Genomic DNA, 23,377 nt, shown 5'->3' with positions numbered 1-23,377 from the left:
GCATTGGGCTCAGGTTGAATTTCAGACCGAGAGCGCCCTCTAGCGGTTTTCCTGCTAACATGCAAGGTAACAAGCAAACAAGGCAAGGTCATGAAAGTTTGCTCAGACATCGAGGATTGAAGATCTGATCAGCAGTTTAGGAATAAAAACATGCCGAGGAAGGACGAAAAGAGCTAACTTTGGATAATCGACATCATTTGATATTCATTATAAAAACGGCAGTATGCATATGGAATGGAAGGGAAGGGAGGGGTACTGCACACCTGGCACATGCGGAAATGATCCAATTTCACCTCATTTGCCTGAAATTGGACTGCACGCACAGGTGTCAAATCCAGCCTACCACCGTTGGGTTGGGCTTGAACCAGAGGTCGAGCGAGCCCTCGCGCACCTGAAGGTAATGCACAAATAACTGTCACCATGATGATGATGATTGCCTCCAACGTGAAGTAGCTTATACAAATCGCACCTAAATGCTCACTCCCGATTGCAGATGATTTGAGAAACACAATAGGATAGATAGTGCGAGTTTGCAAGGGAGGACGCCTCCCACGCACAGTTTGGAACAATGCACGGAAGAGGAGGGAACACCTGCCCGCCTGCCTGCCTGCCTGCCTGTTGTATTGACGTTGCCGCTGCAGAGGGCGCGCCACACCACACCACAGCACAGCACGCCACACGATTGAAAGGGCGCAACTGACGCGTGCGCGAGCGAGCCGGTTAGTGAGTGGCCGAGCGAGACAGAGAGCGGCTGTCTGCCTCCTTTCCGGCCGGTGATCTTCCTGTCACCGCAGTGCTTCTCCGCTCTCCCAGCGCCTGCACACCTCCCTCCCTCCCTCGCTCCCTCCCTCCGCTCCTAAGCCCTCGAGCTACCTGCTTTTTCTTCTTCTTCCCATCATCCGTCCTCCTCCACCTGCGCCACGCGGATGCCTGAGTCCTTTTGCAAACTGCAAATGCACGCTGCATCCTCCACATCCCCGGAAGCAGGACGAGCCGACCGGACGCGCTCTTCTATCCTAAACTGAGGCGAGCACGCTGCGAATTGGACCCCGAGGAAAGGCACACTAGGGGCGGACGGTGAATTGAGGAGACGCCGGTGGCTGGGACGGTGGCCACGATCTCATTTAGGTAAGTCTTGGCGTGATTTTATTTGATGCTTTTAAACATGGAGGATTTAAATGGCATGTTGTCGCCCACCACATTGGGACGTGCAAAATGTTTGTTGGACACACTTGGTCATGTATGGAGGAGCTTATTCAAAATCTTTTGTTGCCCTCAAAATTGGATCAGACAACATGCATACTGCCTCAATAGTGATCCGATGGCATCATTGATTGTATTTGAAGGTACTCTTGCGTGAGAGAAAAGGAAGGCTCGTTAAAACTAAGTGAAGTTCTGCTTTTAATACACTGCTTGCTCTCAATGAGTTCCACAGATGATCCGGGGAAATGTCCATGTTTCGCCTTACTTGGGATGATAAATAGACATTTTGCAGGAGAGGGATTGCGCTGGCAGTTTGTCAAGGGCGTGCAATAGATCCTGCTGATGAGCTGGAGGGAGGAGAGGAGAGGAGAGGAGAGGAGAGGAGGGGGGTGGGTGCGTGTTATTAGACATGATGTGGCTACATGCACAGCCTCCTGCATGTCAGCACTTTGACAGGTACATGATGGACAGCATCATCATGCAGCGAGCAGGGGGAAAAGGTTCGATTATATACGCCAAGGTCTCACCGTATGGCATTGAACTCTGAGAACATACTGTAAGTGTTAAAAAAAAAAAAGAAGAAGCTTTGCTTTGGAGATTGCCAATGTTTTTCCTCTGACTTGAACTTAAATGCAGTGTGGATGTCCAAAGTAAAACACGAATCGTGTGTCATGTTGAGGGGCACTTTGGTGTCCCTCAAGGTCCAATTTACATGAATGTATCTCAGGGGGCAAATTACTGGACTCCGACATTACCACGTACGGTCCCAGACAGTAGAAGTTAATAGTCAAGGGTATAAAAGCTACACAGTGGAACCATTAAGGTCAACTCAGTCCATTCGCAGAGGCTGAGGATTTTCAATTCGTTTACGCTGTATTTCAAACCAATTTTCCTTGCCGGGTGTAAAGGAAATAGAAAATAATCAGCTACAGACTTTTTGATCTTCCTGTAAAATAAATAATAAACAGATTTAAAATAAGATCAGCTTGTCTATGAAATTAATTGACAAAACCAAAAACAAGGTAGTTTTTGCTATGACTGTACTGAATTCTGGTTAGTTATGCAACATGTAATTTCACTTATTTTTTGAAAGCGTTTTTTTTTTTAATTTCATTTAGTTAACGGAAATGTTTAGTTATAGTTATTTTGTTAGTTTTCATCAAGGGTCTTTTGTTTTTATTGAGATCATTCTGAAGATATTTTGCAACCCATCTGTTATTTGAAAAAAAATCACCTATTTGCTGTTTTGAAAACAATGAGGCAAAAAGTACAACATAAGTCGAGGTCATTTGCCGCTGGCTGAGCTGAGGTCTTGTGAGATTTGCTGACCGCAAAATTTGAAGTTGTTCCCCATGAATGTTCCAAAGCTGTCTCCAACTTGGCTGCATCTCTAATGAGCTGTATAGAAAATGGAGGCATGCAATTACAAATGGTGGCATTTGAGGTTCCGCTTTAATAAAGTGAGAAACCATTTCACAACTTATTACCATCATCAGTGCGTTCTCGTGCCATATTTCTCTTTGTCACAAACACGCGACCCCCTCTCATGCGCCTTCCTTTCGTCTAAATTTCCAAAAACGAGCTTCTTTTCTGTCTCTAGCGGGCATGTGAAGTCCCCGTCCGTCCTTTGGTTGCGGACACAGATTAGGCTAATTCACACAGCAGCGTGGGATGCTTAATCATTATGCAGCGGCGGCACAACACAGCAGTCTTTATAGTGTTGTAGTTGAGACGGGGGGGGGTGGGGCAAAGCTAGCCGCCGGTGCCTATTGATCGGTCGGCGCGGCTGCTGGCTGGCGTCCACGAGGATGGAGTGCTGACGACAGTCCAAAGTGCTGCCATGATGAGCTGGCCTCGAAAGAGGGATGCTGATGACCGAAGAGGCGTTTGCATCAATAGTTAGTCCACCTGGAGCCATATACTTGGGGTTGTTTCACGTTTCGCCACTTTGTCATAAACTAGTCGAGACGCGGCGGACGCCAAAATGACCTTTACTTCCTTTCTGCTTTGATTTTCTTTTCCCTGGGAGTTATCGGAATAGTAAAACGACACACTAAGTAGCCAGCGAGTGAGACTCTTTTGACCTCTTTAAAGTTTGCAGGGCCAGGATGTTTTTTTTTTTTTTGGATTGAGCACTTAAAGAAATTAGATTTAGTCTGTACCTGTTTTTTTTAACCCCCCCACCAAATTCTTCAGAAAACGCAGATCGATTAAATTTTTCCTGCAGGGGATGGGTGGAAATGACCATAATTCCCGGGAGGGGGGGGGGGGGGGCAGTGCCCCCGCAGAACCCCTTCTAGCGCCGCCGGTGTAGGCGAGTGCCATGTCAGGGCCATAACCAATTAGAGGAAATTTTCAGCAGGTCCAAGTAGCAAGTATTTTACATTTCAAGTGACACATTATGGACGAATGTGAATGCTTAACTGTCATCAGCATTCCCTCCAATAGCAAAACAGTCACTCTTTTGAGCAAAATACTGCAGCATATTTCCAACATTTCTGGAATGACTGACGAAAGAAAAAAATGAAAAAAGGCAAAGTGGGACATTTAAGATTTGATGCTTTCTCTTTCATCTAAGCATATGTCATGGGTGGACCACAGCCGAGTGACACGAGCTGTGAACTTGCCCGCTGCTTTGATTGCATTTTGATGGACTCGTGGGAGGTGTTGACAGCCCCCATACGCTCATCAATCATTCATGCTTTTTCTACGATGAGCTCTTTTAATGACAAAACACACAATGCACAGTCGCTAATGGACACTTTTACAATGTTCCCCATAAGGGTCGAAGTGTTACACGATTAAATACACGTTACGCGCCATTAAACCTGTAGCATCACTCTTCTTTCCCCTCACGGTACATTATAGCATCTAGCATGGCCGTCCCACGGGGACATATTTAAGCAATGATCTATCTTGCTCTTAATTGTGTCCATTCAAAAAACTAATGTGTAATCATTACCGTTTTCTTCATAAGTGCTGATGACAGCGTCTGGCTGCATTATAATGAAAATACTTTTCAATGACTAACATAGTTTAATGGTCATATACTGTTGCGTTATTCCTCGTCATCCTTGGGCAGATCCTCGCATTGATGTCGCGTTGTAAATTTAGCACGTTCAACATCCACTTTGACAAGTGAAATATGGTCATAGATGAGTTGTACTCTAAGCTTGATGCTATGATTAGTTGTGGACTACAAGATTAAGGTTCAAGGCCTTCAGTTTCTAGTGGCAAGGATGGCCTTGAGTGGCAAGAGAAATCCTTTACTGGAGGACCGGCTTGTCACTGAGCTTTTGACCTCTAAGAGTCAATAGGACTACGTTGATAAAAGGGAGAAAATGAGAGAAGTACATTTATCACTTTAAAAATATCCCTTGCCTATTATGAAGCTACTTAGAGTATCAAAGTGCTTGCACTGTCCTGCACTGAATCATTTGTACATGCTCAATGGTCACAGGTTAAGTTACACCACATATGCATTGGTGGTTTCTAGCATGTTCATTATGTAAGTGCCCCCCTTCAAAAAAAACAACAACTGAAATTGTTGTGTAATAGTATAACTGGTAAGACATGTCAATCATTGGATTATGCATAGGGAATTTGCGCCCCCTTGTGGAGTCATCATCTGTAAAAGGGTGGGGGTCTTTTAACATTCTAATGCTTAGTTTCCTTGTTTTATTTGATCTTTTTTAATTATTATTTCTTAACACTACAGTGCAAGATGTTTTTTTAAGAAAAAAATTGTTTGGTTCAGAATTCAAGATATATTTAAAGGACCTTAAAAAAAAGTTTCATTTTACTTCTGCTTTTATTTCTTCTTTGCCATTTGGTGCCCTTCTACTCCTTCATAGTTGTGGCAAAAATGCTTTATTACAGTAATTTTACTTTGTAGTGCAGCAACACCGCACTTGTTCATCCACAGAGAGCTCTTTCAAATCTTTTATTTTACAAATGTCGAAACGTAATCCTTTTGGTATGAGCATTTTTCATTTTGTAAAAATGAACAGGTGGCCCTAATACTACCCCAGTTCTTATTAAGCTCATGTATTGGCTGAGTGGAGATACGACTTTCACTTGCACCAAGTGTCCCTTCACCATCTGCCGACCTCCCGGTTAAAACCAAAAAGGGTTGTCAAACTTTTTCGAGGTATAACATGTCATTCTTAGAGGTGTTGAAAAAGATTTGGCCTTGACATTAGAAACTCTGCAGATAATGTGCCAAACAGGTTTTATGAATAAAGTCTCCGATAAAAGGGAAGAACTGTTCAAGATGGATAAGACTGTTTTAAATCCCTTCAATCATGTGTCACGAATTTCACGTGCCGGTCAAAAAGTAAGCTTATGTGGATTCTCTTTTTTTTCCCTGCACCATCTGAGTGCCCTTCAGCTTTTAATCTCTCCATTTCAAATGCAATGTACTCTTTTTGTCATTTGTAAAGGAAAGCAAATGTCTGAGGGCTTAGGGCATAGTTTAAGTTTCCATTGAATTTGCCAGAGTCGCTTGACAGTGCAGGTGGTTTCGAAAGCATCGCACCATTCACATTGTTGTTATGTGTTGTACACGGTGTGATTAATGACAGCCAGATTTGGAGATAGCGATGTGTCAGCGTTGGAATGGTGCCAGCAGGGCAGCAAAGTGTGTGTGGATGCCTTCTAGTGTGCTTTCTGCTCCTTGTTCTAATGAGCTAGCCACAGATGGGGCTCCCTCCATCATCATCATCATCCCTCCTCCTCCTCCACTCTATTGTCTTCCCGATCAGCCAGGGAGACAAAGAAAGAAGTCAAGAAATGATAGTGATAAAAAGAGGAGAGCGGTGAGGAAAATGTGAAGTGACAAAACAGCGTGAAGGTACACTGGGTTAAGGATGCAGGTGACACAAGCGGGAATTCACAGGAAGGGGTAAGTGGCGAAAATGATGGGGAGATGGAGTGTAAAGTGAAAGACAGGGAGGTGGAAAATGGAGAGCTTGTGATGAAGAAAGTCAGAATTTTCACACGCCAAAAGGATGTGAAATGTAAAGTACAGTACATGGAAAAATGTGCAGATACAAGAGCAGCCACGGCGTCACATCTGGGGCTCACTCTCCATACTTGATGAGCTGTATTAATAATGAGCTCAGCTAGCAGGTGCGCCCGACTTCATTTAGCATCAAAGTGGAGCCTTAGATACACAACGTGCAACATTGGTATTTCTGCAAGGCAAACCAGCAGCACATGATTCAATTGTTGATTCTCATTGCCGCCTTCTTATCAACACTATCTTGACTGATATAGAAAGCATGATTAATAAAAACGATTATTCATCGATTCAATTTATTCAGCTACCAAAAGTGTCAAAACTACCACAAAAGGAGCACAAGTTTATATTATTATTTTTTTGACACCTACAGCCAATTTAAGGCTTTTTCACACTGCATTTTGTTTTTTCGTGGCATCCACAGCGGGCCGGCATAAGCATGTGGTTGCTAAGCTACCAAATAGGTTTCTATGCTGTTAACATTTGCTGAATTATATATTACAGATGCGATAGAAGGAAAGCGTAGGTGCCTCGTATATGGGGATGCAGTGAATGATAGGGAATATGAGCAATTCAGTGGAAAATTATATAGATGGTAATTTGTATTTATTAATTGTGCCCTTCTCGACACTTACTTTTCCGTACATTTTTCACAGGACTGAATTCATTGAAGAATCTGAGGAAATGATCTTCCTTAAGTTACCTTCTTCAGTTATCCGACTGTGATCACAAATATAACAGGTGGTGATTTTATCCACCCCTTAAAGCAGGTAATTATACTTTTATTGGTAAAAAAAAGTTTGGTTACAAAATAAGCTTGGATGGATGGATGGAAGGATGCTAATTGCCAGTGCTGTGTTCTCCATACATGTGATCATCAACAGCTGTGGAATTCCTGCTGACAACTTCCCCGTAATGAGAATATTCGTTGAGAAAATGGCAACATTCTTTTGTGTGTGTAAGCAAAACGCCGTGGTCACTCATGTGGCATCACGCCGTCTACTAATTGATGTTTTGGTTCCATCTCGTGCGACGTCTCCAGCATGGCTGGGTTGTAGGATGAGAAGTGAACGTTGATTTCACTCATCTGTGTCTTGCGCGGATGTATAATTCATGACGTTAACAACAATCGCCGTTGCATATCATTTGACGTACATGTTTGGCGGCTCATGAATTTGAATTGCGTTAATGCCTCTGCTCTTTTGTCTCTCGCTTCTGAGAAATGCCGTGAGTAACGTTTCTCTGTATTGTATCATATTTTAAAGCATGATCTTTTTTTCTCCACCCAGAAGACACCTCTATTGTCACACTCATTCATTATAAATGGAGTCTAGTTGGTTGGAGATACAATCTGTGGTGCATTGTGGGTTTCAGATCCACACCAAGTATAAAGATGTGGCTGGGTGTGCCTTGAACAATATTTTTAAGTCCACAGTGAGGATCAGAAACGAGTTGGCGGTTTGGCTGCTTCACACAAACAAAAAGCTTGACACAATTTGGAAAAGTGATGGTGACTTTTCAAATGCCATCTGGCATTTAATTTGTGCTGTCATTTATTTTTGGCTTGGCCAGGATTGAATGTGCATGATTTGGCTTTGCTAATTAACTAGATTCTGCTATAATCGAAAGACTATTGTATGAAAGCACCCCCTCCCCAAACAAAAAAAAAAAATCTAAACAAAATACCACAGCCTTGGACGAGAAGCAAGCTTAACCGCACACTGTTGTTCAGGCCAATTAGGCTCGCAATGCGCAAGCTTTAGAGTGGCAGACAGGCATTCTCATAGGGAATAAGAAACGAAACAAATCCTTTGAACAGACATGCACAATATCTGTCTTCCTCTGCTTCCCTCCGTCTCACTGGGCCGTGCGGAGACAAGACGACACAAACAGTTGAGCTTATTTACTTTCTAGTTGCACACATGTCCATGTCGCAGCCAGGGAATGGAATGCATGCATATTCACTGATGTGATTATTTCAGACGATATTGGACTTTATTGGTTTTCTGCAATGCAAATTTGCATCACAAGTGATATATTTTTCCCCTGATATTTGTGATATCATCATTTTTTGATATCAATGTCAGAGAGAAACTAATTTACCAGGGAACACAAAGTCAATTAGGACTAAAGAAAGACCAATGAGCCCGTTGACCTTGTGTGTTGTGATCATTACCAGACATTTCAATACGCATCTTGTCTTTATCCATTTATCATGGCAAGTACGTGCATTTAGCTGTTGAAGAATTGTCAATCACTAATATCATGAGTCTTGCTTTGATTTCGTGGAGGCACTAAATTTGCCAGCCCAGCGTGAGAACCAGCAGGTTTTGTGCGTTTCAAAGTATGACATGATAAAGTCTTAAAGCGAAAGAACACTGTATCTCTCTAGTTTTTAAATACGACACAATGTAATGCATGGAATGGGTCACCAAAGAATTCCACATGATTTGGACATGTATAGCCCATTGGTTTTTGTATTTCTGCTACGTATAGCCCATTTGTTTACAATTTTGCATTCTGTTCAGAATTGCTCGGAGCTGGACCGTATCCCAGCTGAGACTACACTCTGAATTGGTTGCCAGTCAGCCACAGGGCACACGAAGAAAGAAAACCATTCACACTCTCATCCAAATCATCCTGGAGTGGGAACTGAGCCCAATCGGGGCTGTATGGAAGTCAAGCAATACAGGATACAATCAGTACCTGCAGTTATGTTGCGTCATTGACAAAGACTACAAGAGGCCACAGAACACCTGCTGGCCTCCCAACTCTGTAACACGCATGACCACCTAATGACGATATCCCAGTGTGAAGGTTGGAACGATTAAGGAAAACATCCTCCCACCTTTGCTGTCTTGTCTTTGTTAGACACGCTCCGGGCTAAATTGAAGGTCAGAAGGTTCCCACCAAGGTAGTAGTTGAGAATCCATGGTAACTACCTGCCAGGTCACTCTAGTTGCCATGACAACACAAAGATCACTGGCTCAACAGTATAATATACCAGGAAGTATTGATTGTGATCAATGAGTGTGAAGAATGAATTCCGCGTGGAGCTACCACCTCTAAAGTTGCCCACTATCAAAACAATTCTATAAATTTCTTGGAACAAAGGTGTGGTGAGATCTCATTAACTTTGGCCTCCAGGGGAAGCGGCTGATCTATCTTTACAGCACAGTAACCTCTCCAAGGGGACATTTGAAATGCTAATTTAATAGCGTCAACCCGTCATATGTGAGCGGTGAGGGGACGAGAGAAGCGTGACCCGTGATCCTCGGCATGCTTGATTCTCTGAGGCGGTTCTGTTGCTCTATGCCCAATCAATAGTGTTGTTATTAAATGCCAGGGTGCCAGTGCTAGCCTGCAAACACAAGGTTAATAAGGCCTCTTTAGTCCACTGTGCTGCCATAGTCTACTGTTTGGACGTTATTACCAAGCTGAGCACAAATTGGACAACAAGGCAAACTACTAATAATCAGTTTTATGTCAGTCTAGTCTAGCCAATTACAATCCAAGCCAGTCTAAGAGCATAAATGAGATATGTGTCACTCACAAATGAGACTACACTGTAGATTTGTAATTCAAACGTAACGTAGTGTGAATCTGTTGTGGATTTTTCATGTCAAGTTAATGGGGAGAAGAAGTTTGAATATACTCGACTGTATATGGACTCATCAAACACTGATGATTTTAATTGGCATGTCAGATTATTAATAACAATACGTGGCGTCACATTCTTAGTTTTAATTTCTGCTGATCCTTTTCATGACTTCAAGAAAGATAAAGCGGATGAGTTGACCTCATTTCAGACGGCAGCAAAGGATGAACTCTACCCACTCTACCTTTTTTGCCTTTTGACCTATTCTCAAAAAACAATGGTGATGAGGAAAGAGATGGAAAATATCCATTGTAAGCAGATGAAGAAGCTATCCTTATCTAGCTTTAGCATTTTGCTGCAACATTGATCCATATTTTATGTATGTCTTGCCCAAGGGCAATATGATTGTAGTCAAGAATCAGACAAGCATTTTTGGTCCTCGGTGGGTTTTGAACCATGATCCTTTGCTCCAAAGCCCACGTTTTTACAAATGACGTATTGCCAAATGGAAATTAAATCAATGTCAGAAAAGTGGCTATGATTATACTACAAGGTACCAATTTTGTCATGAAAATATTCTGACTGTCAATCAGAGGCAGAACAATGAATGAATAGTTCATTTTTTGACCTCTGTGGAAAGACGGCAATATCAGTCGGGTGAGAAAGTATTGATGTGGAAAGATGGAACGCGTGTCAACAAATGATCCGAATTAGAAAGAGAAGGTGCTTTCCGTGGAGGCCCTTTGCGCTTCCCAAAGCTCAGCAGTGGGCAGCAGCTGCGGAATTAGCCGGGAAAATCGGCTTGATGTTGGCTCCCGCGGATATGGGCTCCACCGTGCGAGATAGATCCCGACTTGGAGAAATCTTCTTAAGGGGAGCTTGCGTGAAAACACCTGCGAGCTTTAACATGTGCCGTTCACGCTTCGAAACAAATCGGACTCACTTTCCTGCCACGGACACACGGCTTTGGTGATCTCTGTAGTTGTTTTCAATCAGTCCTAAAATTACTGTAGCGATACAAATTGAATTTGAACTGCGTTGGATTGTCATCCATCTTTCTTTCCTTGTCAATCTGACTTTCAGAAACACTCCTCACACACACACACATTGCTGGGGGTCGACGTCAAGCCATGAAGCTTTACAACTCACCAAGGTCCGATATGCCTCTTGTGGTAATAGCCTCGACTAAGAACATCATTACCCCCCTGAGGAAGTGCGATAGACAGAGAGGAAGAATCCACAATGAGGGAATCGCACTGATGTACAGGACTGGGCAAAAGTTGTTTGAGCCACGCTCTAACCAACACCTCGAATGCAACCAGGCCGAACCTTTTATTTATGTACAGTAATTGTTATTTAGCAGCCACTGCTCTGCTTGTTCCACGAAGAATGACTAATAGTAGTCAGCTGCAATGATTCGGAAGGGTGGATGGTGATGCTAAAGTGACTCAATCGGTAGAAATAAATTCCTCTCTATGCTCAGGATGAATGTTTACTAAAATATCCGTGAGGGTTCAAATGAACAAAAGTGATTTAAATAACAATGTTGACCTTTTAATGTGGTGACAAAATTCCTCTCTGAATGTTTTAAACTCCCATTTCCATATTGAAAGTAGGTAATTGGGACCAATTTGCCCAGCTTTGTATCTGTTGAGGTTGTACACTCTATTTTGCCTTACTTTAAAAGCCTTATGACATTTTTGCCAATCTGACAGGTCATTATAGTGAATACAATATGACAGACGACACCGCGCACAATAGTCATAATGGTCTGTCGAGACACGATTTTCTTTTCTTCCTAAGTTTTGCATTTCAACAGCATTGGAACTCCCTGGTTCTTCTGTATCTACTTGAATAGAAACTCGTGTCTTTGAATAGCAACTTGTTGATTTTGAATGAGTCAGGAGCATCTGACTAACGTCCTCCAATTATTCCCATCAGACGTGGCTTTGTGCATCCGACTTTCACATTTGAAGCATCTATTTGTCTGCACATAAACACATTTTGTCCTTCAACAGTTAGACCGTCAAACCATCTGCCCCTGGGCCTTTTGGCTAGTGACAATGGACACAGCGCTCTATTGTTTTGCCTGTGATTCAGTTATTACACAGAGATTAACACAGTGGAAGATGCCACTGACACCCAGGGGCTTTGGACTCAGCGACAGAGTGACAAAGACAGGAGAGCGAGAGACTTATATCTTGTCTTCCTCCCTCGCCCTCTCTCCGTCTGTTTCGCTGTGCCTCTGACAGACACGTACATACTTGCACATGATGTTACACGCTTATCCAACCATTACCAAACAAACAGTTGCAATTACAATTCAACCCAACACACACACACACAGGCTACACAGTCGGCTGCCGACTTCTCCGTGTTCAGTGGCTGATAAGAGAAATGGCAGCCCAGTGGCATCCGGTCTTGATGTACACGCACACCATTCGAATCGTTTGCATGAAAGAGAAAAAATGGTTGAACTTTAAAATAATGCAAAGGAAATTAGGAGAAGCAATGCAGAGCTGCACAGAGGAGCACGTGAAGAAGCGAGTGAGCGAGAGGGTGACGTCATGCAGGAAGGATGAGGCAAGGTTCCAGTGGGACCACTTCACTCCCCACCTCTGACAGATGTATGGCACCTTAGTGCGATCAAACACAAGCAGCAGGAAGATTTTGTGCTGGAGGAGCGTAGGAATAACATCTGTTGCCTTATTAGATCTGAAACATTCTAGTGGCTTTATTTAGCTACATTACAGAATGATGACCTAATATAAGAAATCACCTCCTGTTCAAGCTACAATGTCAATATTAAACATACTGATGAATTAATACAACTCTTTAAGGAAACAGAAAAACAGCCAAATAATCATTTTAATAATCTGCTTTCATATTTGCTGTTGAGTGGCTACATTTTAGAGTATTTGGACAATTTTAAATGGAAAAAAGGTATCCAAACTATTCATCGATCATCACAAATAATGATCAGTAATTTGGCAAACGATTATTTGTCGATTTATTCATTGCACCGCTAATTAAAATGATGTTGTTTTAGCTGGAAATGACAAAAGAAAGTGGAGAGAAAAAAGGGTAAATTGCGAATTAACAAAATTCTCTCTCATTGTCACACACCTATTTGGAGTCTTTTTTTAAAATTTTTTTTATATAAACTAGATAATAGAACGACCTGTTCCAGGGTCAACACCGTGTCAACTTTGTTGACATAAATATTATCAGCATTATGTGCTAACTAGCCTCTACCGTGTTGTTCCAAATAAACATTCAACCCTGACAGTTTTGCCTCTGCCAGTCTCGCTTGCCTTCATATTTATTTTTCATTAACAGCTTGTGATTGAGTGTGTATTTTGCCAGTGCCGTCACGCCAGGTGTACATCATGCGTGTATTAAATGTCAAAGGCTGCAAGGGATGAAATGTGTGAATGTTGTATCCCCCACCCCCAAAAGCTTCCAGCAGGGGGGATTCTACCTCCGCCCCCGCAACTTCCCCACAGCCTCGAGACTGGCAAACCACCTGGATAAATTTCACACAAAAACATGAACACTTTATAAGCAGGACTGTATCTATTTTTTATTTCAATACAACTTAAAATCTGAAGGGTGTCATAAAATGATGGAGTCTGTGTCAGAGCAGACAAGATTTTGTTCATTTTGAGTAATGTGTCTTCCCGGCACTTAAAACTAATCGCTGTTGTTTTCCCCCTTGTAAAAGCTTTTAAAACAACTGTTATGTACATTTTCATAGCAGCAGTATATCAAAAGTTACTTGCTCCTTTCCTTTTCTATCCAGCTTGTTCAATCCAGTTTCCTTTTTAATGCAGCTTGTTTAGGAGACTGACCTGTCAGTTCTGATCTCCCCCTCTCCAAGTAGCTGCCCTACTTATTTAGAGGAGGCGGCGAGTGACATCACATTGGAGATTGCAGGGTGAAATTTGAACGGGAACAAGAAGTGTGGTAGAGGCAGAAATGGGTTGAAGAGGGACGCTTGGATTTATGTTTGGCAGCTTTTTGCTTTTGTCTTGTCAGTTTTGTGAATAGGCTAGATACCTGAGAACTAGAGATGACGAGGTAGTATCTCCTTTTGAATGCTGTCACGTCTACCATGGAAGCCACCATTGAGTTGGAAATGCGGCATAAAGGCCCCCATAAAGGTGAGGAGATGTGGGCCAGCCCAAAACGAATATGAAAAAAAAAAATAGCATTACTTAACGAATGTGGAATTGCTTGATTGAGCGATTAGTTTAAAGCGTGTATAACAAGTTAAAAAAAAAAAATCATACTGGCCAAGTTTGTTCACCCTTGGTATAGATAGATTGTCCCGCACAATATGTCAGATGGATAAAGATGTAATTTTGGCATCAGGCGACACTCCTAGACTTTCCTTCACTTCTTTTACTTGACTCCCTCCTTCTATTCCAGTGTCAAAAGAAGTGACATTATGAGGGAAATTCTGCGGGGAGGAACGTTACTAAGGGGCTGTGTGACAAGGACAAGAAAGTTTGGAATTATTTTTTACCTCTTGTGTGACTGTGAGGGAATACATTTCTGACTTTTTATGCTGATGCTTTCTCCAGCACGTCTGTGAATACACACCCTAATCTAGGTCAACCTGCTTCATCGACTGCAGCAGCACGCCGTGCGTGCAAATGCGTGCTGTTGCACACTCCAGGCTACCACAGACAATAAATGCATTTTCACAGGATTGAAAGCCATTGAATGTTACTATTTGGTACCGGATGACTTGTGATAAACGATGGACATCAGAGTAATAAAGTTGAGCATATCATAGGAGCCAAAGTAGCTGCAGGTATCGATTGAACGCCTTTGAGGCCGCCGAAGTGCAGCGGGCCTCAGGCGTGAGATCACAGCCGTGTGTGAGCCGCCTCCTCAATGAGCCAATAAGGCCGCTGGAGACGTGAGCCACGTCCACCTCCAGTCTCATCCTCTGGTTTCTTCTGGGCTTTACTCTGGCTTATCGCTCCTCCAGAGGGAACGTAAAACCCGACATGCATTTTCAAGATTGGCGCAGGCAGATTTTCCCTTTCCTAGCTGTTACCACATTAGGTTTGTGATATCTTGCTCGCAGCTGGAATCCCCACATTTATTTATTTTTGTCAAAATCAATACGTACTGCAAGAATGACTGTGACAGAAGCCGCGATCGACAAATGATCACAGCTTCTGTCGCTCCTGCAAGTTAAAAAATAAAATCTATTTATAGCTTTTGGGAGAGCACGCATATTATGTGCTTGCCTACACATGCATACAATTGTGCGCCTACTTCGTCTCTGCGGAGCGCAAACCTAATGATGCATTATTCAGAGTTTAATATGAGACGTTGCGTGGAGGTAAATTAGAGCCATCAATCACGGGAGACGTTTGTATGCGCCATTCGTCCGGGGATCATTTGAGAAAAGCAAAAAGAATCTTTGGCACCTGAAGTGATTGGCTGGCAAAATTGGGTGTGAAAGTGAAAATGATGGTTGCTTCATTTTGAACCTGGCCTCATTCTCAGAGCATTAGCGCTATTAGACATATGTTGGAAATGATTGCTGTGTAAGCTCCTGAGGATGCTTAAGTTGGCAATAAGGGCAAAAAAGTAAGAAGAAGAAAAAAACATTCCGAGCTCAGATTAATAACAAGCAGCATACATCTCGGAGTGCAATTAAACGTGTCCCCATCTCCGTTAAAATGGGGTCCCGGTTGCATTGTGTTCCACAGTAGAAGGTGCTGACAATAGCTGTGGCCGTGTGAAGCATTCTGGGCGAGCACGGCATTGTGACGCGTGATGGGAAACGTGTTCTCGTGGCATTATCGCCAGCTTTGCAATTTTCTCGGCGCAGTAGTGGTCAGTGCACAAGGGTTTTCTATAGAGGATCGCTTTTCATAATGATCCTCATTGTAGCTCATGTAAACAGTTTTGCAGGGAGTTGAAATTGAAGAATTTGCTCTGTCTGCACAGGATGTAATTGCATCTGTTGTCGGTGTGTCACGGCGATAAAGCCGAGCAATAATCGAGGAGATCTGATGAGCCGCACGCCTCAAAACGCTGTTACTCAATGTCGGTAAAGCTCCCACTTCTTTTTGCGAAGGTGTTTAATAAACAGCGGAGGCTCCGAGACGCTCCTCTGCTCTAGTGTTGTCTTTATTCGGGTCTTGCTTGCTCAGGATCCAAAGTGCGGTGACTCATTTGCTTTTATAGAGTAGAGATGCCAGGCTCAGAAGTGCTGTTTGTCAGCCAGAGTGAAAATATCCATCTGCAGGCTGCCTCAGCAGCATCTTTTATTTACCGACGCCACCCTGCCTGGCCTGCTGTCTCTGTCCGCTGGCTAGCAAACTAACTGATAGATGGACTCAACGTTTGATTTACAAACCTTCTGACTTGTTTACGGTCTCTCTTCATGCTAATGGATTAGTTGCCCTCAATGGAGATGCTATCACCCGGCGTGACTGTTGTCAGGCTGCCTACTGAACCATTACTAAGGCTCGTTTTCCTCTTCTATTTAAGTAATTGCTCAGTAAGAGTTTTGTAGATTGTGTGGAATGATTAATCGTGTCTTAGTGGAGACGCTGTTTTTAAATTTGGATTAAAGTGATGGGATGTTGAGGTCCATCCACACAGACCTCAGCTATGGCAAGTAGTACTTTGCGCTTTCCTTCTTTCATTGGCATAGAAACAAGAGTTTGAACATTCAGAGAGAGAGATTGCCCCATTCGTCTGACCACTAAATCAAAAGTAGTCACAGTGGGACACGTAAGGGTTTCATTTTAAAATGGTACTCTCGCACTAAATGAATGACAATATTGTTTGAGCCTTCTGTAGCTACGGTTGTAGTAATTGTAAGACGGCTATCATCATTGCCACGCTTAGCGTTAATGTGCATGGCCCCCAGCTTTGACCTAACAAAAGTTGGCACAAACTTGGATGTCAACATTAGACATTGTAATTGGACTGATGAGTCAGTCTCCCAGGAAAGCGACTCCACTTGGCTCATTATTTACTCTGCTCTATTGACAATGTCCACTCCCTGTGGTCTCTTTGCTCTAAAACTTGCTGTCCTACTTTCCCATTTCTCCCAGAATTTCGAGCAAGCTTTTAAAGAAGATGAAATATAAATGTCAGTTGTTTCCACTTTCTAACCCACCATCCCTTTACTTGTGTTAAAGTTTGAGCGAAGCTTAGATTTATAATGACGTAAAGCATTTGTAGCAATCACGCGCACCTTATAGACTTTGCCTCCTCCGTGTTCAATCAATGATGAGCCTGCAGTCTGGAAAATATCAATTCAGAATTCATCAGGGTGTCAAACTCCAGTTGGATGACGTGGTTGAAGATGCGCCAGACATCCTAGCAAAATGTCAAACTCGTATTAATTCTGCATTTGAAGCCTGGTGTAAGCTGTCTGAATGGATGAGACATAAGGAGGGCGCTGGCTGCAGAAAATATGATTCTGGTAACATTTAATTTCACACTTGTGAGACGTCAGTGTCTCCGCCACGTCAAATATGTCTTGCCTGTGAAGGCCTATACGTGGTAGACAGCTCAATTTGGAGCCATCAACCATATGTATCTTTTATCATGTGTGTATGCAGGCCTGCTGATAAACAGTTATACGTATTTCTTTTTTTGTAACATTGATTATTCCGAGTCAAAGTCATTAAAATGGTGATAATTTACACATTTTATTTTAACAAGTCGAGGAGCACTCGTGAGGTGACAGACATTCACACAAGAAGTAAGAGTTGGTGTTGCAGGGCGATTAGAATAGCATCACTTTGAAAAAAGACAAAAATGTTGTGTATGCCTATGTAGTGAAATGACGCTGTTGAAATAATTGCGTTTCATTATTTTTTTGTTTTTGAAAGGAAAGCTTAGACTTTCACTTTAAACACGATGGATTAAAACACACACAGACACATTGCGTAGAATAATTAAGAGACCTTAATTGCATTAATCAAGCTAACGCAGTAACATTGCTTTTACTAATTATATTTCTTCTAGCTGTAAACGACATGTCCAAATACATTCGCCTTGAAAGTTCTTTTTTTTTTCTTTTCATTTCAGCCATGCCCGTGCCAGAGCAGCCCGCCGAGCAGGAGAAGGGCGCCATGGTTCCCCCGGTGATGTCAGGCTCCAATGGAGACCGGTCAGAGACCGAGACCACCTCCTCTATCCTGGCCTCAGTCAAAGAGCAGGTAGTGACATTTCCTCTTACACGTGACAATGGGCCTCAGGGGGAGCTTTTACATGTGCACTGAAAACTGACAAACCAATCCTTTGACACAATTAGAACATTTTAGGGCTTAAAACAACTCTCAGCAGTCTCTAATTGTGTATTGCTCCTCTTTTACCTCATTAAATTCTCTGAGCTATAATTTAAGAAATCTTTCTTTTTCTTCTTACATTTCAAACAGCTTTCCAGGAAGCTTTAATGGTTTTCATCATGTTTATTATGTTACCGTCGGCTGTGTATGTAAGAACTTAAAGATTGAAAGATGCTGAAGGAGTGCGAGCGTATAATGGATGGAAATGATGGAGTAGCACCCGGTTTTCCAAGCAGACCTAAATGGAATGGTCATTAAAAACTATACAATTACTCGACGTGCTCCCTTTTCTTTAGCTGGAACATGACAAGAGGCAAGGCTAGGTGGGGGGTGACAGGGGAAGTGTGTGTGCGCGTGTGCGTGCAAGTGTTTTTTTTTTTCCATCTCATTTAAGCAAAAATCAAAATTCTCAGACACAGCGGCGAAGCAAAGGCATTTGACGATCCCAAGTTGCACCCTGAAAAACAAAAACATTGCTTTCGCACTAATTGCATTGGGTGATTGGTGATTCGCTTTGGACTCATTCATTGTGCGTCTGAGTGCTCTTTCAGTAGTTGGCATATGCAGTGCAACTAACTTCAGAAGCAATAAATATGTTTTTATTTTAATTAAACAATGATGGAATAGCCAATTTGCTTTGGAAAAAGGGCGCTTATCATAAATTGTTTGATGTACATATTAGGGATGACCATTTCCATACATTTCCTGAGGGAATAATCATCTGATGGTGCATCTATCTATTTTCTATTCACTTGATCCTCATCAGGGTTGCAGGTAACAGGAGCTTAACACTGCTTAACAGCAGCTTTTTTATAGCTGCGATAATTTAATGGACGATTTCGTTAGCCAGGGCGGGCTAACTTTCTAGGGGTCGACTGTGAGTCAGTTCCGCCAACAAGAAATTAGTCTGACTTTTAATTGGCATATTCTCCGACGTGTAAATTTGCAGCTAAAATGTCCAGCATTAACATTTTCCCGTACCGCTTCATGTGGAACCGTTTTGAGTTTCTTGAGATGCTTTGCAGGACATTGCATCATCTCTCAGGTTGCCTCAGGAGAACTTCAGCAGACTCACCGCTGCCAACATGCTGACAGTATTGCTGCGTAGATTTTTTGTTGAAGTTAAGGTTTGAATGGAAAGGAAACTGTGTAAAGTAAGTTGGATTACAACGTACTTTATTTGTTACTTTCAGCATCGATGGCATCGATTTACTCAGAATAAAGTATGTTGGCTAACAAGGTCAGTATGACCTTCGAATTTATTGTTGCGTACTCCAAAGGTAATGACAGTCAAGGAATAAACAATGATTAATTACAACCAGGGTAATCTGGTGCATTGGAATGGGTCCATGTCATGAGCATCAAAGACACCAAAGGACACAAGAAACGCCTTAGCTGGATTATTTACCTCAAAATGTCCCCCAAGGTTGTACATTTCTTATTGTGAGTAGTCAATTCAGTGCTAATTTCATGATACTTTTTTCAAATAGAGCGACCAACCTTACCAATAATAAGTTGACCTCGTCACTCACTAAATGTCGATCTTCGAGCCGTCTCTTTGAAGCTTATCGTCATTGTTAAATAGTACATAATGTTCTGAAGTCGTCTTCTCTTTTGAGCTGAACGATGCTGCCATTGGTTGTGCCATTGTGGAGCTCTGCCTGAATGTAGCCCAACCTCCCATAAATTTGCTTGGTTTCCTTGAAACAGCAGACTTGATGGTTGCAGACAAGGAGTGCACCTCATTTGGACGTAATTACATATGATGGCCACAGTTTGACCCTGGAACGCCTGATTTGCATTTCCAGTTGTGTTTGACTTGCCACTGTAGTATATTTTATGCAACTGCATCTTGTCTTTGGTATTCTCTGCAAAATGACTCATGTGATTAAACTACACATGGGTTCATTTCCTTGCTAAGCTTGTTGCATGTGAGCTGAAAGTCTGCATAATCCACCATCAAAGGTTCTCCACTGATGGCGTTTGTATATGTGACAGAAGCAAGGTCTTGTTCAAGCGAATACATTCCAAACTCTCGACTGTTTATTGTTGACGTTTGGCCTTTCAAAGGAAAACGTTTCTTTTTAACATGCTCCTTGTGTTGACTATACAGAGTCGGTTAGCATAACCTTGAAGTCTCCATGGCACGGAGAAAGAAGTTCAGCCTTTGTACTATTACTATTGTGGAGTAGGCATTCCTGTGGCAGGCAGGCAGGCAATGCGTATTTTGAACTTATCTACAGTACACTTCACACTAGAAATATCAATATCCCGCTTACACTGCGCACAGGAAGTCAAATCTGTCCTGCTTGCAATAAAGGAGCTTTCTTCCTCACAATTTTGTTCCCTTGGCCTTCAGGACACAGGATACACTGATAAACGGCGGGCGCTATTCTACCTCCGGGGAAGTAGCCCAGGTGTCGACTGAGTGGCTTTTAAACAACACAAAAAGCTGCCAAGGTGACTTGTAATGATTTTTCACGCGAGGTGTGTCACAGCAATATCTTTTCACATCCCCCTGCTCGGTGAAAAAGGAATGCGCTCCTATCTAAACGAGCTGGGAATGAAAGTTTAATGGAAATTCCCCCACATAAATTGATGCACTTATACTTTGTGCATATTTAAAATCACCATTTCTTTCTTCCATTTTCCTTGACCTTAACTTGTACCTTGCATCAGTGCAACATATTGGATAAATCATTGTGGATGAATCGGAATATTGAGGGGAATATTTTTTTTCTTTAAAGATCCAAAGCTTTTTGTATTCATGTACGTGCAGCCTAAAGTCAGAAAAGCCCATTACATGTTGGGCCTTGTTATGTCACAGTCAAGATGATCTAAATAACACCGCCCTCGCAGTTTTTCCACCCATGTCTTGGCAGCTACTTGAGCAAAGATTTTTCATTTTATTTTTCTGTGTGGGGAAACTGCGCAGAAATGACACAGATATACTTTGTACCACTGCCGTATAAAAGGACACGACACCCGTCCCAAAAAAAAATCCCGTCTTGTGTTTGTAGGTGAGAAAAGTCAAATTGTTATCTGTAGAGCAATAAAAAGGAGAATGATGGGGAACTTAGGAAGAGGAGATTTGGAAGGTAAATTAAAGTGGGCTGAGAAAGCCAGCAAGAGTGTGAAGAAAAAAAGCTGGTGGAAGCCATCCAGTCCACAGCTGTCCAAGTCCAAATGAACGAATCTTGCCAATTACTGTTTGAAGGTCAATCAGTGAAAGTGGAATCGCAGTACATTTCTGTTTGTGCACATTTCTGTTGCAACAAAGATAAATGATCCAATACAAACAGTGAAAGACTGCTGAAAAGCTCTCAAACAAACTTTCTTAGGAAGAAGAAAATTCAACAAAAGTCTCTTATAAATATAAGTTGAAGGTGGCACTGTACCATACATCTTTGTTTGAGTCTCCCTTTTCTACTCGTAGTAACATGACATGGCATACAACTCCACAATGGTAAAGATTCCACCTTTAAAGTGTCAGCACGTTCAGCTTTGCATGTTGTTCCACTTATCGAACGGCGTAGTCTTCTCTTAAAACCACATTTTTTAAAAACAGTTGTCATGCACGACAGCGTTTCTCCATTTGAAGTGTTTCGTTAAAAACGGTGACATATATATATTGTCTTTTTGCGCCACAAGCAAGCGAGAAGTGGGTGAAGAGCACCGCACGACTTTCCAAGAATGATGCCGCAACAGGCCCAAACTCCAAAATAATGTGTTTATCCGTTACGTGTCGGTCGTCTCCTCCCACATTTGTGCCTGGTCATTGCGGAATGATGCAGGATCCTGTAGAACTCGCATGAACTTTGACATTGTTAGACATCAAATCTAATGAGGTGTGAAATCAATATGTACTCGGGGCATGCTGGGTAATGGAGTGTCAGGAGTGCTTTGCGGTGGTTTTAATCACAAAGACCTTGGAATATCTCCTTGTAAACAACTCCCTGAGATACTGTATGTGTACCTGTGATTACTTTCACCGTAATTCAAACTAACTGCGTGTCCATCTGAAACAGTTGTGCGATTGTGAAACTCTGCATGACGTGTGCCTGCGTGCTGAGTGTTATCAGTGGCTTAGCATTGCTCCCCCACCTGCTTTTGTTTCATTGGCCTGTAACGCTACGTATGACTCATGTGAAGCAAGCGCTCCTTCTACTAATCACTCCACCTACCTCTACTCGCGCTATCCTGGGAACGCCAATGCTATTTTAAATTTCGTTGTACGTGTGTGACAATGACAATAAAGATCTATTCTATTCTATGCCAGCTCACAGCATCTGCATGCTTCTCAACTTTGTAACAACAACCGAAAAAAGCCAAAGTCTCACGTCAAAAGGTGAATACTAATCACGTGTCTAATTGGAATAACAAAAAGTTGCACTACAGGACTCCTGGCAAGATTTTGGAATGAAACCATGTGTTGGTTAGCTGCCAGAATGAGGCAATCAAAGCAGATTTCATGCAGATCCTGCAGCTAGGGATCAATCGAGTGATAATGAAGGATTTGGCAATGATTGGTAAAATGCTGCGCACCACTTGGCTGCATCCAGCAGAGGCGCTGTTGACTCGGTCTCAATTCAATTATCTCTAAAGTAGCTCAAATTAGCTGGTGTTGAATCCGACGTTTATTGAATAAAATAAAAAAAAAAATCGTCAATAAATTGTTTTTAGCAGAATAGGAGTTAACTTTTATTTGTTCTTGAGTTGTCACTAAAGTGCTGAACAAAGAATAAACATTCTCACATTACTCAATAGAGGAGTTCTTATTTTCACTTTTGATCCCAAAATGACCAAATTGATAAGACTATGATGGAAAGAGCTGTAGCAGACATACTTTTACCCATTCCACCCGCTTCTTTCCCCAAAAACATATTTCTTCGCAGCATGATAACTAATTATGGATGGCTCACGTGGGCAGATACACAGTAAGCCTCAAATATGGGAATATATTTCGCCCCGGATGTGTGGCTGCATTTCTATGAACAAAGACACTAGAAAGTCTCGCTGAGGTTTTATAAATAGAGTAAGCGCCATTTCAGAAATTACTCAGTGTGATGTAGTTAAGCTGTCAATCAAAACCAAAATAAGCTGATATTTTCCATGCAGCTTGTTTGCTGGATCTCATTAGGTTGTGCAGGTGAATGAATGTATTTTAAAGAGTCTACGTGGGTTTGTTGTGACAAACATCTTTTTCTTTTTGTCTCCTGA

At 42.2% G+C, this 23,377-nt stretch overlaps 1 protein-coding gene across 1 annotated transcript in view; it reads left to right on the top strand.

Annotated features, from left to right (window-relative positions):
- Positions 1-675: 675 nt before the first annotated feature.
- ctnnd2a (catenin (cadherin-associated protein), delta 2a) overlaps positions 676-23,377 on the top strand; it is a 124,277-nt gene continuing 101,575 nt past the window's right edge. The window contains 2 exon segments of the mRNA XM_037279440.1: positions 676-1,128; positions 17,898-18,028. Coding sequence (XP_037135335.1) covers positions 17,900-18,028 — 129 coding nt within the window. The 5' untranslated portion in view covers positions 676-1,128; positions 17,898-17,899.

This window comes from Syngnathus acus, chromosome 20 (assembly GCF_901709675.1).
Source record: "Syngnathus acus chromosome 20, fSynAcu1.2, whole genome shotgun sequence".
Lineage (NCBI taxonomy): Eukaryota > Metazoa > Chordata > Actinopteri > Syngnathiformes > Syngnathidae > Syngnathus > Syngnathus acus.
This window is presented reverse-complemented; position numbering and strand designations above follow the sequence as displayed.